Consider the following 15836-nt stretch of genomic DNA (forward strand, 5'->3'; position numbering starts at 1 on the left):
CTACATGAATCTTCATCCTTACTTTTCATCTTTCATAGTGCTGAGGGTTCTAAATACACTAATTATATTCAACTGTGAAACCTGCAAGCTAAAATGATTGACCTAGTTAGACATACCTACTGGTGTAATAGTGGCATTACAGTTGTGAGAGTAACTAACCACCTTCTTACTGGAAATAATGTCAATGCCACAAGACAGGAGTCACGCCCAGAAATGTTAACAGGGTCAAGAATCCAAGACTAAGTCATTCATAGTCCTAGGAAAGAACATTTTGTTAATATTCAGATAAATATATAGAGAGAATTAATGGACTCCCAGATGATTAGTCTGTAGATTAGTGCATCTTTCAAGATTCATCCAAGAAGTTTCTTTTGACAGTAGATGGTTTTTAACACAAAGACCTAAAACTCATCAAGGTATAGACCATAGAAGATTAAAAGAATGTTCATCTATAAACCAGATGTCCCTATATCACATCCTTGTGATATTTTGAATCGGTATGGTCCCCGTATGTATTGGAATGATCCATTCAAAGGACATGGCATTATTAGGAGGTGCAGCCTTGGTGGAGTAGGTTTGGCCTCGTTGGAACTAGTGTGTCTCTACGGATGCAGACCTTGAGGTTTCATATGTTCAAGCTATGCCCATTGTGGTACACACTCTTTATTTCTGTTGCCTGCAGATAAGGATGTAGAACTCTCAGCTCCTTCTCTGGCATCATGTCTGCCTGCACACTGCCATGCATCCTGCCATGATGATTATGTTCATCTGAATATGTAAGCCAGACTCAATTAAATGTTTTCCTTTATTAGAGTTGCTATGGTCATGCTCTCTTTTCACAGCAACAGAAACCCTAAGACAGAAGTTGGTACCAGGGAATGAGGAATTATTGTAAAGGGACTGACTGTATTTTGGCGATTTGAGGTTAGGAAAGCTGTGGAATGTTTTAAGTGCTGCTTAATGTGCTATACATGTAGGTTGTGGACGACAGTAGTGTTGAGGGAGATTTGAACTGTGGGGACTTGCCTCTAGAGGATTCAGAGGAGAAGAATTTTAATACATTGCCTAGAGATCTTCCTTATGATATTTGGTGAATAATGTAACTGATTTTCACCATTGTCCTGAGAGCCTGCCTGAGGCTAAAGTAAAGAGATTTGGTAGAAGAAATCTCAAACAGCCTTGTAATGATTCTGTCTTGTGATTATTGATGGTCACTCTTATGAAGCTCTATAAGGAGCAAAGAGTAAGGAAAAATACAAAATATACAATTTGAGGATAAAAGGCACTTCAAAAAGTAGGAGGAAGCTAAAGGCCTGCCTTAAAGGAGACAAACATTAATATAAAGCCTGATGTTAAATGGAATAAAGAGAGGGGGCAACCTGAAGGCAAGATCCCACCCAGCTAAGCTTCTCACTTGTGAAAAGGAATTAAACGACAGCTTAGGTTTAGATGTGGATGTGGTAGTACACACATTTAATTCCAGCACTCAGGATCCAGGGGCAAGCAGATTTCTGAGTTCAAGGCCAGCATGGTCTACAGAGAAAGTTCCAGGGCAGCCGTGCTTAGGCAGTGAAGGAAATCATCAAACATACAAGGCTAGTGAAGATATAATTGCATAAGGTGATCAAGTTTGAGCCCCAGTAGCAGTAGAACATAATAGATTTGGCCATGTGGCTCTGGAGTTAAAGCTAGAAGAATGGGGCTATGGAATTTGCCCCTGAGACTAAGGAAAACCACTGTGTCAGGGGTGTTCTTGAATGAAGGCCCAGAGAAGCCATTTTGTGAAGTGAAGGTGAAGCCTGAACTGCCTTGTAGACACACAAGATGTTAGATATGCCAGAACCATGGGATTCCTGCAGAGGAAAGCTGATAATAAGCAGTGGAAACAGCCCAAGATCTAATGGGAGCTCACCAAGGCCAGCTGGACTGGGACTGAACTAGCATGTGTTTAAACTGGACCCTCTGAATGTGGCTGACAATTGGGGCTGACTGAGAAACCAAAGATAACGGCACTGGGGTTTGTCTCTACTTCATGTACTGGCTTTTGGGGATGCATACCTTCCTAAGCCTGGATGTAGCGGGGAGGGCCTTGGACTTCCCACAGGGCAGGGTACCTTGCCCTCTCTTAGGAAGGGAAAAGGGTGAATGGGGAGCAGAAGGGAAATGGGAGGAGGGGAGGAAGTGAAAATTTTGAGTGGTATTATTTCTAAAACATTAAAAAAACAGCCCAAGAAAATGAAGTTTAGTCAATAATGTTGAAAGGCATTAGAAACCTGAAAAGCATTTTAATATCAGACATGGAGATGCAGAGTTTGTAGTTTGCCCAGCTGGTTTTTGTTCAGTATTTCTTCACTATCCTCCCTTTCCTCCATTTTCAAATGTTAATGTGTATGTTGGAAGTATGTGATCTGTTTGATTATTATTATTATTATTATTATTATTATTATTATTATTATTATTTTATAGGGAATCCCAGTTGAGAGATTGCATCAGTTTCAGAAGAGACTCTGAACTTTGAAATTTTAAACATTGTTGAGCCTGTGACAGACTATGGGAATTTTTGTGGTTATACTAAATGCACTTTGCATTGTAGTATGACAATAAACATAGGGCACCAGGGAGTGGAATATTGTTGTTTGAATAGGTACGACCTCCACAGACACATGTGTTTGAATGTTTGACCCCTAGGGAGTGGCATTATAAGGAGTGTGGTCTTGTGGGAGTAGACGTGGTTTTGTTGGAGGAAGTATTTGACTGTACAGGCAGACTTTGAGGTCATATATATTTAAGCTATGCCCAGTGGGGTACACTTCTGGTGACTGTTAATCTGAATGTAGAACTCTCAACTCCTTCTCCAGCATCATGTTTCTCTGTATGCTACTATGCTTCCTGTCTTGATGATAATGGACTAAACACCTGACACTTGTAGCCAGATCCAATTAAACGTTTCCCTTATAAGAGTTACTGTGGTCATGGTCTCTCTTCAAAGCAATAAAATCCTAACTTTAGTTTTAACCTTTCTCCCAGGCTCGGGGATCATTGTGGAAAATGGTGCAGAAAGACTGCAAGAGGCAGAGTCAGTGAATGACTCACAGGAAGTTGTTTGATGAGCACATCAGAGCTATCACACATATGAAGTTACAGTAGTTGAGACACCATCCTCAAGACCCATATAGAATCAAGTCAGACAAATCTAGCATTTAGGATTTGTGGTAGGAAGGAAGAGATGAAAGAAGCCTCACCCCTTGTTGAGAAGGGACTGGCAATTTATGGCTACTGGAAAAAGGAAAGTCAGGGTAGTTTAGGATAAGAGCCCTTATGAGGTTACTTATGCTCAACTAGATAGCCCAGTGCCCTCAGACATATTGGAAACACTAAGTTGACTCTATAAGTTTAAAAAATAAATTAACATATGAAATTGGGATCAAACGGCAGTATTGATGGTCATACAAAAGGAAATGGAGGAGAGAGAACTGGGAAAGACTTTAACAAAACTTGTTATATGCATGCTGGAAGTTATTAACCAAGAAACCCCAAAATGATTTAAAGGTCTAGCTAATCATTCAGAACTGCATATGCCTCCACATTTCAAAGAGTGTAAAACTAACAAAACAATATTCCTCAACAATAATCATGTACTTGAACCCTTTATTGACTACATTAACAAGATAATTCTGTTTGGGAACAGAGGACTTAAAATTCAACTTGTATCTTGTTCTTGAAATCATACCCATTCGGATGTTTGCGGCCTCTTTCCCTTTTGTATTTGAAAAATAAAAATTACTGCTGGCAACTGCATGAGGCACTTGAATTCCTCCTCTATATTCACACAAACATAATCTAGAGAATAAGTCAAGTGGGAAAACAAAAGCAGGATTTGTGATAATGAATAAATAGAAAATGTCAAAAAGGAGCTAGTTACACATTATGTCTTATAAAGTAGTCTGTCGGAGCCTAGTGATTATAAAAAATGATCATAATAAGACAGTTTTTCAAAGAATGGTTACGTGTATGAGAATTAAGTTAATACACACTCAAATGTTTTATGCACAATAAAATATATGGAAAATTCTTTAATATTATATATAATCTTCTAATATTTTTGAATTTTGTACCTAACAATACCAGTAAAAATATAACTGTTTTCTATGTACTTTAGTCATATAGTTAACTTAATTTCTAAACATAAAATACTATTCTTTTTAAAACAAATGTTATTTTCAAAACAAATACTTTATTAAAATAAACACAACTCTTTTTTTAAAAGATTTTTTTGTGTTTCTGTCTGTGTGTGGGTGTCCCCTTGTATAACATTTGTGCAAGTGCCCACTGAGGACTTGAGTTACAGGGACTTGTGAACAGCCTGAATTGAATGTTGGAAACTGAACTCTAGTCAATTGGAAGAGCAGAAAACATTCATAAATACTAAGCAATCTCTCCAACAGCACAAAATCTACTATGACCATTCACAAACTTGAACCGATTTTATGCAAGTTAAATAATAGGCACAAATGTATACACGTTGTAAATGTTTGGATGAGGAATTCTAGCTTAAATGGCTTTACAGCAAAACTTAAGTTCTTACTACCATTTGACACAGAACTGATAGAAACCAAGAAAAAAAACTAACTTCCAAAGTTTTGCATTTTCCATTCAGTCTTGTGCACAGCCACTGGTAGTTGGTGGTGAGAGTTTCAAGTTCCTTTTTTAAGGCCTCTTGTGCTGCAGGTGGAGCCTGAGCTATTACACTATTTACAGTCTCAGTGAGGAGTTTCACTTTTGTTTCTTTTTGTAGTGCCTCTTCTTTAGCTCTCTGAAAAGAAAAGCATATTCACTTAAAAGCAAGTCAGCATTATCATTTCCAATATGAATTATTATAGACTACCTAATTTCTTCCTACTAGCACTCTAATTAGGATAGTTCATAAACATAAAACTAATTCTTATTCTAATTCTCTTCAGATTTATACATAATTATAAATTGGAAACAAATCTATAAAAATGTAATTGACTTTAAAATAATAATAGTGTCAACTAAGTACTGTGTCATATACCTGTTTGCCCTCTTTTTTGGAGGTAGGGCAAGGAAGAAAATGACCTAAAGGCCATTCTTGGGTATATAGTTATATGACATCACCTTAGGCAAAATGAAATTTAGCCTCAAAAAATAAGAATTTGATATGTCATCTGTACATTAGTATGTATCTGTCAAATATATATATGTGTATATATATTTGTGTGTGTGTGTGTTTGTGTGTTTTATATGAAGTTTCAAAAAATTAAGAAACAAATATTTCAATACTAGGTTTTAAAAATATTTAGAAGTCTATGATTAAGATCACTTATAAATTATTCAGGTGGATCAACATTGAATATAATAAAGATACTGTCTAAATCAAAAGACACTTAATATAAACAGAAATTCCTTAATGCAATATTTGGCATATTTTGTTGAAACAAACTTCAGTACTTGGAAACTTAGAAATAATCCAGAAAACTTAAGTATAATTTCTCACAGCTATTCCGCCTACCTACAGAAGAAAATTTGTTTTATGAAGCTTAAAAATTGGATCAGTCCATTTTGCACACATCGAATTGTAAGTCAATAAGATTACTCAGTAGTATATATGTAAACATTATACATGTATAAAACATCTTACAACTATACTGGATAAAGAACAACATGTCAAGTGCTCTCCTGTCCCCTGTCCTGGTTCTGAAAAATGGCTTTTCTTTAATAATCATAATTTCAGTCTCACTCTTGTTTTCCTTCTGGACAGGTAAGTAATTGTGTAGTAATGTTACCACCCCTACTCACTGGCAATAACCCATCTAAGCAAAGCCCTTATGTTGCTCTTCAACATTGTCTGACACTGAAAGAACTCTTTTAACTGCTTTTCTTTTGTTCATACGATCAAGGATTCCTCACAGTGTCTATTTTGCTCATTGAAGACAGTTTAAGAAACCAAATAATCCTCACAAGAACGTAGTATATGTCATTTCGTTGGAGACTATTTACACTTAACCTGTAACATGAAAATACATTTTAGAACGGACATACAGAGAGAGACATAGAGAAAGAGAGAGACAATCTGCAGTTTAGATTCTTCCTGACTTTAACAATACTGACCATAAATAGTAAAGTTTATGTTGCTTGTAAAAGAAATGTCATTACCTGAATAAGGAGTGGGTATAGGGAAGCATAGAAAAATTATGTAGATCTAATGATAATTCTAGCCAATTTAGTTAATGATTGATGTAGTTAATGTAGAACAGACATTAGTTCTACAGGAAAGCTCTGGGAAACGTATGCCTCAGAATTATTGCTTTCATAGGTGAAGGAATTGGAGGGTTGTATACCCATATTTTTCCGCAATTGGTTGAAAGGCAGTAGAGACAATTTTACTTTCCTAATTACTTATAGCGTGCTACAAAAGTTTGAAGTGGAACCCAGGCAAAATAATACAGATTTTGGCTAGTGGAATTTGGGCCTAAGTACAAATGGTGGGAAAAAATCAGAACATGGGAAGGGCATGGACAAGAGAGGTTTAAAATGCTGTGTTATATATTTATAGTTTCAGTATAATTAAACTCTCCTTTGAAATTTTATTTTCAAAGATGCCATAAGTACATATTATGATAGCAAATACAAGACAGTTTAACTATAAAATGTTTGCCTCCGTATATTTCAACTTACATATTTGAAAAATCAATCAGTTCATTCTTGTAAAATTTTTGACATCATATGAACTTGGAGTTTCTTTCTATTTAAATCCTGTTTTCCTATAGTAATCTAAACATTATCGACAACTTTCACTTTGTCGCTAATGGTACATTGATGCCAATCCTTCAAACACATTTTGTGATCCTTTATTAGACGTTCAGAAAGAGTCAAGTGATTTAAGTGAATGATTCTAAGATTATGTCTCTTCATTCTGATAGTTTGTATTAAGCTAGCATGAAGTCTGATATGGAATGAGAGTGAAGTATTATAATATCTTTCATAAGTGCAATCACTATTTATACAAAATAATTAATATAACTGTCTAAATAGTAAGAAATAGTTCTTTATTTTATAATTTTTATGCAATGTTTTATGACTACTGGTTTAAATGTTAAAGAGATTTTGGAAAGAAACAACAAAATTTGCAAATTCAGATAGGTATTAACAATGGAGCTTATATAGTTAAGATACTATTTTCAAAAAATGTATATTTTGACATTTGGTGCATCTAAATATATATACATACATATATATATAATACATACATACATAATATACATACATACATACATATAACTAGGCATGTGTGTGTATAGTTAGATGCATAGAAATTACCTGCGTATGCATGATCAGTTGCCACTCATCAGTAATATTTTGACTGATGGTTTTTAATAGGTGGCTATCATTATACTAGCCAAAAATTTAGTCATTGGCATTAAATGGAAAATTGTTGAAAATTTAATGTTTCATAGATACTCTAAAACTCATTGAATTCCAAATTCTGAATCAGTGGCACAGTGCCATATATTTTATTCATCATTTATTATACATACATATTATACATCATATATTATACATATTATACATCTGGATGTCAGAAGACAGTTTGTGATAAATGGTCCTCTCCTTCCACCATATGGGTCCAAAAGCTGCAACTTGAGTCCTCTTGCTTAGCAACAAGCACTTTTGCACTAGATCCTCTCACCAACCTTTAAGTAACCGTTTATACAAATCATGCAGATAGTTCTGATTCCATCTTAAGTGCAAATACCACCACTTTAGTGATTAAGCAAATGTATATTTCTATTATTTCTTTTTATCACAACAACATGTTTTCCTAAGTTCCATAATTAAAACTAGAGTAGTGAAATGTTAATAAAAGAAATTATGTTAAAAATAAAATATGTTAAAAATAAGATTTTTTTTACAAAGTTTTAGAATATAATTAATGATGGTCTTCAAAAAATATTCAACGTAGAAGGCTTCTCATCAAAAACTGCCTTTAGGTCCCTTTATGACAGAAGAATGTTTTTTACTTGTAAAATTAAAATAAGTTACCAAGCAGTACTGTCATTTTAATGTCACAGAAGAAAATAAACATAAAGGATATCTCTGTTTGTTCTCTTAAAGAGATGTCAAAATAACTCTGCTGGCATTTGCAACAATACAAATAAAGTTGCTCTTCAAATGAGCACAGCTAGAAATCTGTCGGAAGCCCTATCATTGCATACCAGACAGCAAACTGACCTCAAGAAATTCTTTGACTTGCAAGCAGAACCTCAAGAAATTGAATTTCCTTGCCAATTCCCTCAGCTACTGTTGCCAGAGGCTGCCTGAGACATTCTTTTTCAATTTTCCAGCATACTGCACCAATTGTGCAACTAGACCAATTATTTAAACATGCCAATCAAAATGAAAAAAATTGATTGGACCACTCACTTACTTTTAGGATTGTTTTCACAATTTTAAAATTGAACCATGCTACTACTCTCCATCCATGGAAATAAAACAGGAAAACAATATCTCACTGGGCTCTGTGTGTGTGTATGTATTTGTATATATATGCACATACACGCACACATATACACACATCTATACACACACACACACACACACACACACACACACACACACATATTGGCTGCTCCAGTAACACAAGCAGTTAGCATGGAGTACTTATAAAAATACAAAATAGGTAGAGAGACAGTGAGTACAAAACAAAAGAATCCATCAAGAATCAAAGCAGTTCATAAGATGAAGGTGACATTGATTGTCTGAGAGATCTGAAGTTGCATTTATTGACTTTCATTAAAGGTAATAGAAAAAAAATGTCACCCAAGAACTGTGATATAAGGTGACACTAATTTTAAAAATTAAAAGGTGTTATTTCAAAACGTCAAAGTAAAACGGGGCTATCATCGATTCATGTTGTTCAACTACATATAAAACATGAGTAGCTATAATTAATTTTTCTATTGTGGATTTGCCTTATTTATTTCTGATTAGCAGAGAAAGTAGGATCTCTGTTACTATAAAAATACCTACTGTGAATATAGCTAGTCTCATCATGACCTCTTCAGAATCAAATTGAAAATCATCATAGACTTTAATGAGAAATCCTTGAAAGATCTACCCAGTTTACTCAGAATGAAAATTTTTATCATTCCCCACAAGACTCTAGTGGCAAAGGATGTTTATCCATTGCCTCAAATGAACCTCAAGTTATTTAGCCTCTGATCTATCGCTTTTGTGTAGGCAGTGCTTTACTACTTCCTTTCTCAATTTGTCATAGTGTCTTTGCTAGAAGTATTTCCTGTGACAGGAATGCACTCCCATGATTTATTTTAGAACACTGGCTTTTTCTCATGACTCAGATCTCCCACATTAAACATACTTCCTCACAGATGCTTTAAAGAAAAAATAGCATCTCACACCCATCAATTGTCCTGCAATCAGTATTCATTTTCTACTTTATGAAGCAAGTGCCGTTCTTTTTTGAAAGTTATTATAAACACTATTCCTAAGTTCCTATAAGAACAGTAATACAAAAAGTATACATTTTGCAGAATCACAGTTTCAAAGATGTCATTTTTCCAATTTTTCTTTCTTTGTTTTCTTTGGTTTATTTTACCTTCATCTCTTCAACTGCAGTCTGTAATTCATCTGGAGTTTTATATTCAAAATCTCTCTCTAGATATTCTTCTTCAGCTTGGGTCATCCACTCATGCATCTCTGATAGGTCTTTCTGGAGACTGACAGTTTTATCCAAACCTGCTTTCAAGGCTTCCTTCCTGGTGTATACCTTTCATGAAACAATCAAGCAAACAATAAAAACAATAACAAAAATTAAAACATAAGGATTGGCAGTGAATATGAATTATTTTCACCATATTATTGATCAGTCTATACATAATGAAAAGCATGGAGAGTAAATATAGAGCAAGAAGGAGAATGAGTAATGAGATAAATAACCCAGATTTCACTTTCTGGTCTATGAAAGGGGCTAGTGAATGTACCTGGGTCCACTTGGTAATGTTCGACCCAATGCACAGCCAGCTTAGAAGAGACTGGTGCTGTGAATTTTTTTTTTCAATTCCATCCCTTACAAAAGGAAACTGCAGAGCTGGCCAGGGTGGGCAGTTGAAGAAAAACCCAAACTAATGGGGTTTGAATGTGCTTTTTAGTTGTAAATATAAGCTGGAGCTACTTAGTTTGCACCATTAATAAAATAACCAGGTTACTGCATTATATGGATATATATATATATATATATATATATATATATATATATATATGGCAATTCTCTTTATGAATAGAAAAAATAGAAAATAAGTGCAGTTAATAATTTTATTGGCCCATATACAATTGACCACGTTACATAATTATGTATATTTTGTGAGCAATTTTAAATATTCTAGTACTTAAAAGTCATATAAGCATTTAAAAGTCTCATAAATCTAAGTGAAAAACAGTGGAAATGCATAGGTGGTTCATGAAAAAGAATATATCATGATGTACAATACAGACATATATATAGAGAGAGATATAAAGATGGATGGATAGATAGATGGATAGATAGATAGATAGATAGATAGATAGATAGATTGATAGAGAAACATAGAATATGATGTTGTATAATATGTATCATAAGTATAATGAGTGTACCTGAAAAGGATGTTCAAATGTGCCTAATAGTTAAGTGATAAAAATCAATGTATTTTCATATATAAAAAGGCAAAGAATAATTAGTGAAGATAATCATTTTGGGAGAGATAGCAGAAACAACTTTCCATGCCTGTTGAGAATAACATGAATTAGCAGGCTACTGTAAGAAAGTATATTACTCAAATATATTAAAATACTAATACTAAACCTGAATTTCCCTTTTTCATTCTTAAGAGTGAATCAGAGTATATAGAGTTACATGTATGCTGTTGAATTCAGCTTGAAAATATCAGTTGATTAGAAACAATTCTAGGTATTTTTAATAGGAGAATTGGTGTAGGAGTCTCTTCTGTCTATGTGTTACTTTGATTAAATAATAAGGCTGCCTTGGCCTTTTGATAGGGCAGAAAATTAGATGGGCAGAGTAGACAGAACAGGGTGCTGGGTGGAAGAAAGCAGGGTCAGGGAGAGCTGCCATAGAGCCAGCCTCCAGGTCAGACATGCTGAATCTGTCCCGGTAAGCCACAACCTCGTGGTGACATACAGATTATTAGAAATGGGTTGAATCCAATAAGAGGCTAGAACTCATGGGCCAGACAGTGTTTAAATGAATACAATTTGTGTGCTGTTATTTCAGGATATAAGGTAGCCAGGTGCCAGGAGCTGAGCAACAGGAAGTGACCCTCCACTCCTTTTACAACAGATTAGCCTCCCAACCTGGTTAACTAATGCCATGTAAAACCTGAGAGGGCTTTAAAAGGAATCCTAGACACAAATATAGAGAGAGTTTAACACAGCTTTTTGCTGTTTACTGGCAGGGTGGCATAGAGAGGTTTCCTGATTCAGAAATAGCGGCAGAAAAAAAAGGCAGCACCATTTCAAAACGAGGCTTCCTGGGCCCTACCGCTGGTGCAATCTCCAGCTATGAAGCATTTCTGGTCCCGGATGTTTGTATGTTCACTCAGATAGGGAAGAAAGTACACTGAGACCATGCCAATGGCTCACTGCTCCCTGCCTGCACCTGGGCAGGCTGTGGGATCAGGTTTACTAGGTGTGCTCAAGCAGAAGAGCATGGCGGATTCCTGCCACCATTCACAGAGATGTTTCCAGGTTGTGCAGTGGTCTGCCTGGCAGATTAGACTATAACTGAGATAAGAAGCTCATTCTCAGAGTTAAAGTGCTGAGTATGGCTCCTACCTGGAGGTGAAAAAAAAGCCACACAGTTTTAAAATGCTGGTTTTCTGGGCTATGCTCCTACTACAGCCTCTGTCTCTTGTGGGAGACAGAGAATTTGGATGGGGTTTGGTGAGTAAAATGCTTGCTTTCTTGATGACGATGTGGACTTGCTGTGTGCCTGGAACTGTGCGCGGGTCATGGGCACCAAATGGCTGAGGCAGGAGCTGCTCAGGCTCTGCTCCACCATGCTGAACTGTACTGACCTCTGGCAGGAACTATTGTAATTATCATAATAACAGAGCAGTTAAGGTTCAGACTGAGCAGGAAACAGGTGGTACCGTATTACCTCTACATGGTCCAACTGAAGGATTTAAGAAGTGCTCCTTGATAGTAAAGAATTACAGATTCACAATAGGACAGATTCAGACATAAAAGACCTCTAAATGGGTCATAATGTTACATAGTGTTAGACATACATATGCTTGGGAGAGAGAAGAGAAAGAGTTTTAAAGGGTAAACTCTTTAAAGAGACAGAATAAAGTAAAGTAATAGAGTAAAAATAAGCCACCTAACAATTGAAAATTCATAGAGAGTCTGGATTCTTTGTATTATTGTGTTTTCTTTGAATTTTTTGACTGTAAAGAAGGTAAGTACAGAGAGACATTTCATTATATGGGCTGCCAAGTAAACCAGAATGGATATCATAAGGGTATTATGACTTCAAAATTTGGGTCTAAGGATATGATGCTTTGGAAAAGTGGTTCTTTTGTTTTCACAGAGGATAAAATCCTGTGGATTGTTTCTAGACCAATATGGTATGATAGACCACGCTCTTCTGAAAGGTTGCCATGAACACATTCAGAAAATTACTTCATTCAACTACCAACTGAGATGAACCTAACACACAGGTTATACCATAAAAGACCTAAATAACAGCACCCTTATTCAGCACGAAGCACTTTAGAGAGAAAAAACCTGCACCCATATTCCCAAGTATTATTTATAAATGTTTTTTTACATTTAAAGGGGGATATGATATAGATATAAATAATTTGCATTGGTATGGATTTTAAGATCAATTTTGTTATATGTATATGTGTTTCTGCTCTTGACTGAGGTATTGTGATTGTGTAGTTAATTTAAAAATGTAATGTATAATTAGAAAATATAGGTTGTTAATGGATAATGGTCAACGATAGTCAAGCTTGTAGTCATGTTAGTTGGATTTTCTGAATATATAAAGATACATTTCAGTTAGATAGGCATTCTTCATATCTTTCAAAGACTACAGAATCTGGCATTTAATGTTTTAATAACTTAGAAAATTTCATGACAATGAGACACATCTGCTTCTGGCAGCACCAATCTACTTCAAAAGGAAGATGGACATTGAAGAGGTTCCTTATGGAGTTGGTTACCCATTTGGGCAAGAAACTGTTCATGCCTGGACTGTTGCATAAACTTGACAGAAAGAACCTGCAGAGAGAGGACTGCTGAACTTGCCTAAAGGTGAGATGATCCTTCGGGGTTTCTGATTCATGAAAGAGTCTGTGAGATATTCTGCAGGATAGAAAAGAAAGTGACTGAACTGTCTTTGAAATTTCCTACTTCGTGGAAAAGTCTGCTGGATACTATGGGCCTGAAGGCTGAAGATGGATTCCCCCAACCATACAGAAGAACTTTGGGTGACTGTCCAGGCAGCAAGATGTCTCTGTCATTTCTAGAGTTTTGGAAGTTGCTTACTTCCTGTTTACATAGGCAATATTATATCTTTCTGGAGTCTTTAATGGAGTTGAAGAATGGATAATTATAGTTTTCCATTGTTATGATAAAAGATAAAATAGATCTAAGTATTGTAACTGTAATTCTTGCTTGATAACTGTTTTATTATATGTAATTTTACTATGTTAAAATGAAAGCCTTTCTTTTTTGTTTAAACAGAAAAAGGGGAAATGGTGTAGGAGCGTCTTCTGCCTATGTGTTACTATCATTGGTTAAATAAAGAGGCTGCCTTGACATTTTGATAGGGAAGAAAATTAGGTGGGCAGAATAGACAGAACAGGATATTGGGAGGAAGAAAGCAGGGTCAGGGAGAGCTGTAATGGAGCCAGCCACCAGGTCAGACATGCTGAATCTTTCCCGGTAAGCCATGACCTCGTGGTGACATACAGATTATTAGAAATGTGTTTAATCAAATAAGAGGTTAGAACTAATGGGCCAGGAAGTATTTTAATGAATACAATTTGTGTGTTGTTATTTTGGGATATAAGCTAGCCAGGCCCTGGGAACCAGGCTGTCACTCCTTTTACAACAAGAATAAACAAATTATGATATAAACTGACCATTAACTTATCTATACTAAAATTAAAAGTAAATCAACTGTATATATATATATATATATATGTATTTGATATTTGAAAATCAAGTTGTTAAATAATGTATGTAGACATATGAAATGTATGATTGATAATATTATTTGTTTTGTTTTATTGGTCATTTTCTTTGATGCTGGAGATCATACACTGGGTCTTCCAGAAAGTATATAAACCCTGGATCAATGAGCAGCAGACCATTCTTATAACGTCTAGATTTTAAAACTACATCACTTTCGGAGAACTTGTTTTATACTTTAGTGCTAATTTATCAGAAAATCAGCAAAACCTCTAACGTCTAAAACAATACCTTTTTAGAACAGCTTGTTCTATAGTACCAGACTGTTACCCTTAGTGTAAAATTCTTCACTCTTTCATTCACATGTAACTCTTTAAATAGTGATTCTGACCAGATGTAAACAAGTTTCTATATTTTGAATAATGCCTTGTTTTACAAAAATGACGTTTTCCTCATGTTTGATACTAAATATCTGTAGAATTACAAATCAATCATAATTAATGTAATATAATTATTATGTTTTGTCTCTTTAGTTCAGTATACTAACCTATCTACCAAAGCAAATACTTCACTTGAATATATCACCAACACCAAATTTGGCAATTATGCTAATAAATACATATTTTTCACAGTAAGTCTATAAAGCCCAAAGCCAACACAATATTAAATTTTTTATTATTTCTTTTAAAAAAGAAAACAAATTATTTTTTTCATTTTACATACCAATCCTAGTTCCTACTTCCCCCCTTTCTCCCATTCCCTCCAAATACCCCCCCACCCTATGCCATCCACTCCTCAGAGAAGGTAAGGCACATTGCTTTGTGGAAGGTATAAGGCCCTCCCTACTATATCCAGGTTGAACAAAGTATCCATCTAAAGAGAATAGGATCACAAAAAGCCAGTATAAATAGTAGGGATAAATCCTGATTGCACTGCCAGTGGCCCCACAGTCTGCCCCAGTAATACCTTTGTCACCCACACTCAGAGGATCTAGTTTGTATCTATGCTGATTCTTTCACTGTCAGGCTGGAGTTAGTAAGCTCCCATTAGCTCAGGTAAACTGTTTCACTGGATGCCCCCATCATGGTCTTGACCTCTTTGTTCATATTCTCACTCCTCTAAGGGGAGAAGCGGGAGGAGAACTTAAGGGAACAGGATAGTCGAGATGGAGGAAGGAATGAGATAAGAGCAAGGAAAGAGATATCTTGATTGAGTGAGTCATTATGGGGCTAGCAAGAAACCTGGCACTAGAGAAATTCCCAGGAATCCACAAAGATGACCCTAGCTAAAACCCTAAGCAATAGAGGAGAGGGTGCTCAAACTGGCCTTGCCCTGTATTTAGATTGATAACTATCTTAAATGTCACCATAGAACCTTCATCCAGCAACTGATGGAAACAAAGGCAGAGACCCACAGCAAAGCAGCATGCTATTAAATTTCTACATAGTTACAATTCTTTTCTCTGAATCTTTTGAAGCGGTTGAAAATACAAAGTATTAAAAAGACTAATAGAATTTATTCAAGATTTGTAATGAAAGAGTCATGCTATACTATACAAATAAACTGGAGGAACGGGGTTAGAAGCAGACTTTTTAAGGACA

The 15836-nt window shown here is 35.5% G+C and overlaps 1 protein-coding gene across 8 annotated transcripts in view; it reads right to left on the reverse strand.

Moving 5' to 3' along the window:
* The window catches only part of Dmd (dystrophin), a 2257783-nt gene that overhangs the window by 1265162 nt on the left and 976785 nt on the right, over positions 1–15836 (reverse strand). For all 8 annotated transcript variants that reach the window (XM_085684598.2, XM_085684595.2, XM_087902601.1 and 5 more), the window contains 2 exons: positions 9635–9805; positions 4631–4813 (listed from right to left, as the gene is read on the reverse strand). In XM_085684598.2, the coding sequence (XP_085540724.2) occupies positions 4631–4813; positions 9635–9805 (354 nt within the window). The remainder of the gene's footprint in view (positions 1–4630; positions 4814–9634; positions 9806–15836) is intronic.

The sequence above is a fragment of the Myodes glareolus genome, chromosome X, assembly GCF_982192425.1.
Source record: "Myodes glareolus chromosome X, mMyoGla1.1, whole genome shotgun sequence".
NCBI classification, from domain to species: domain Eukaryota; kingdom Metazoa; phylum Chordata; class Mammalia; order Rodentia; family Cricetidae; genus Myodes; species Myodes glareolus.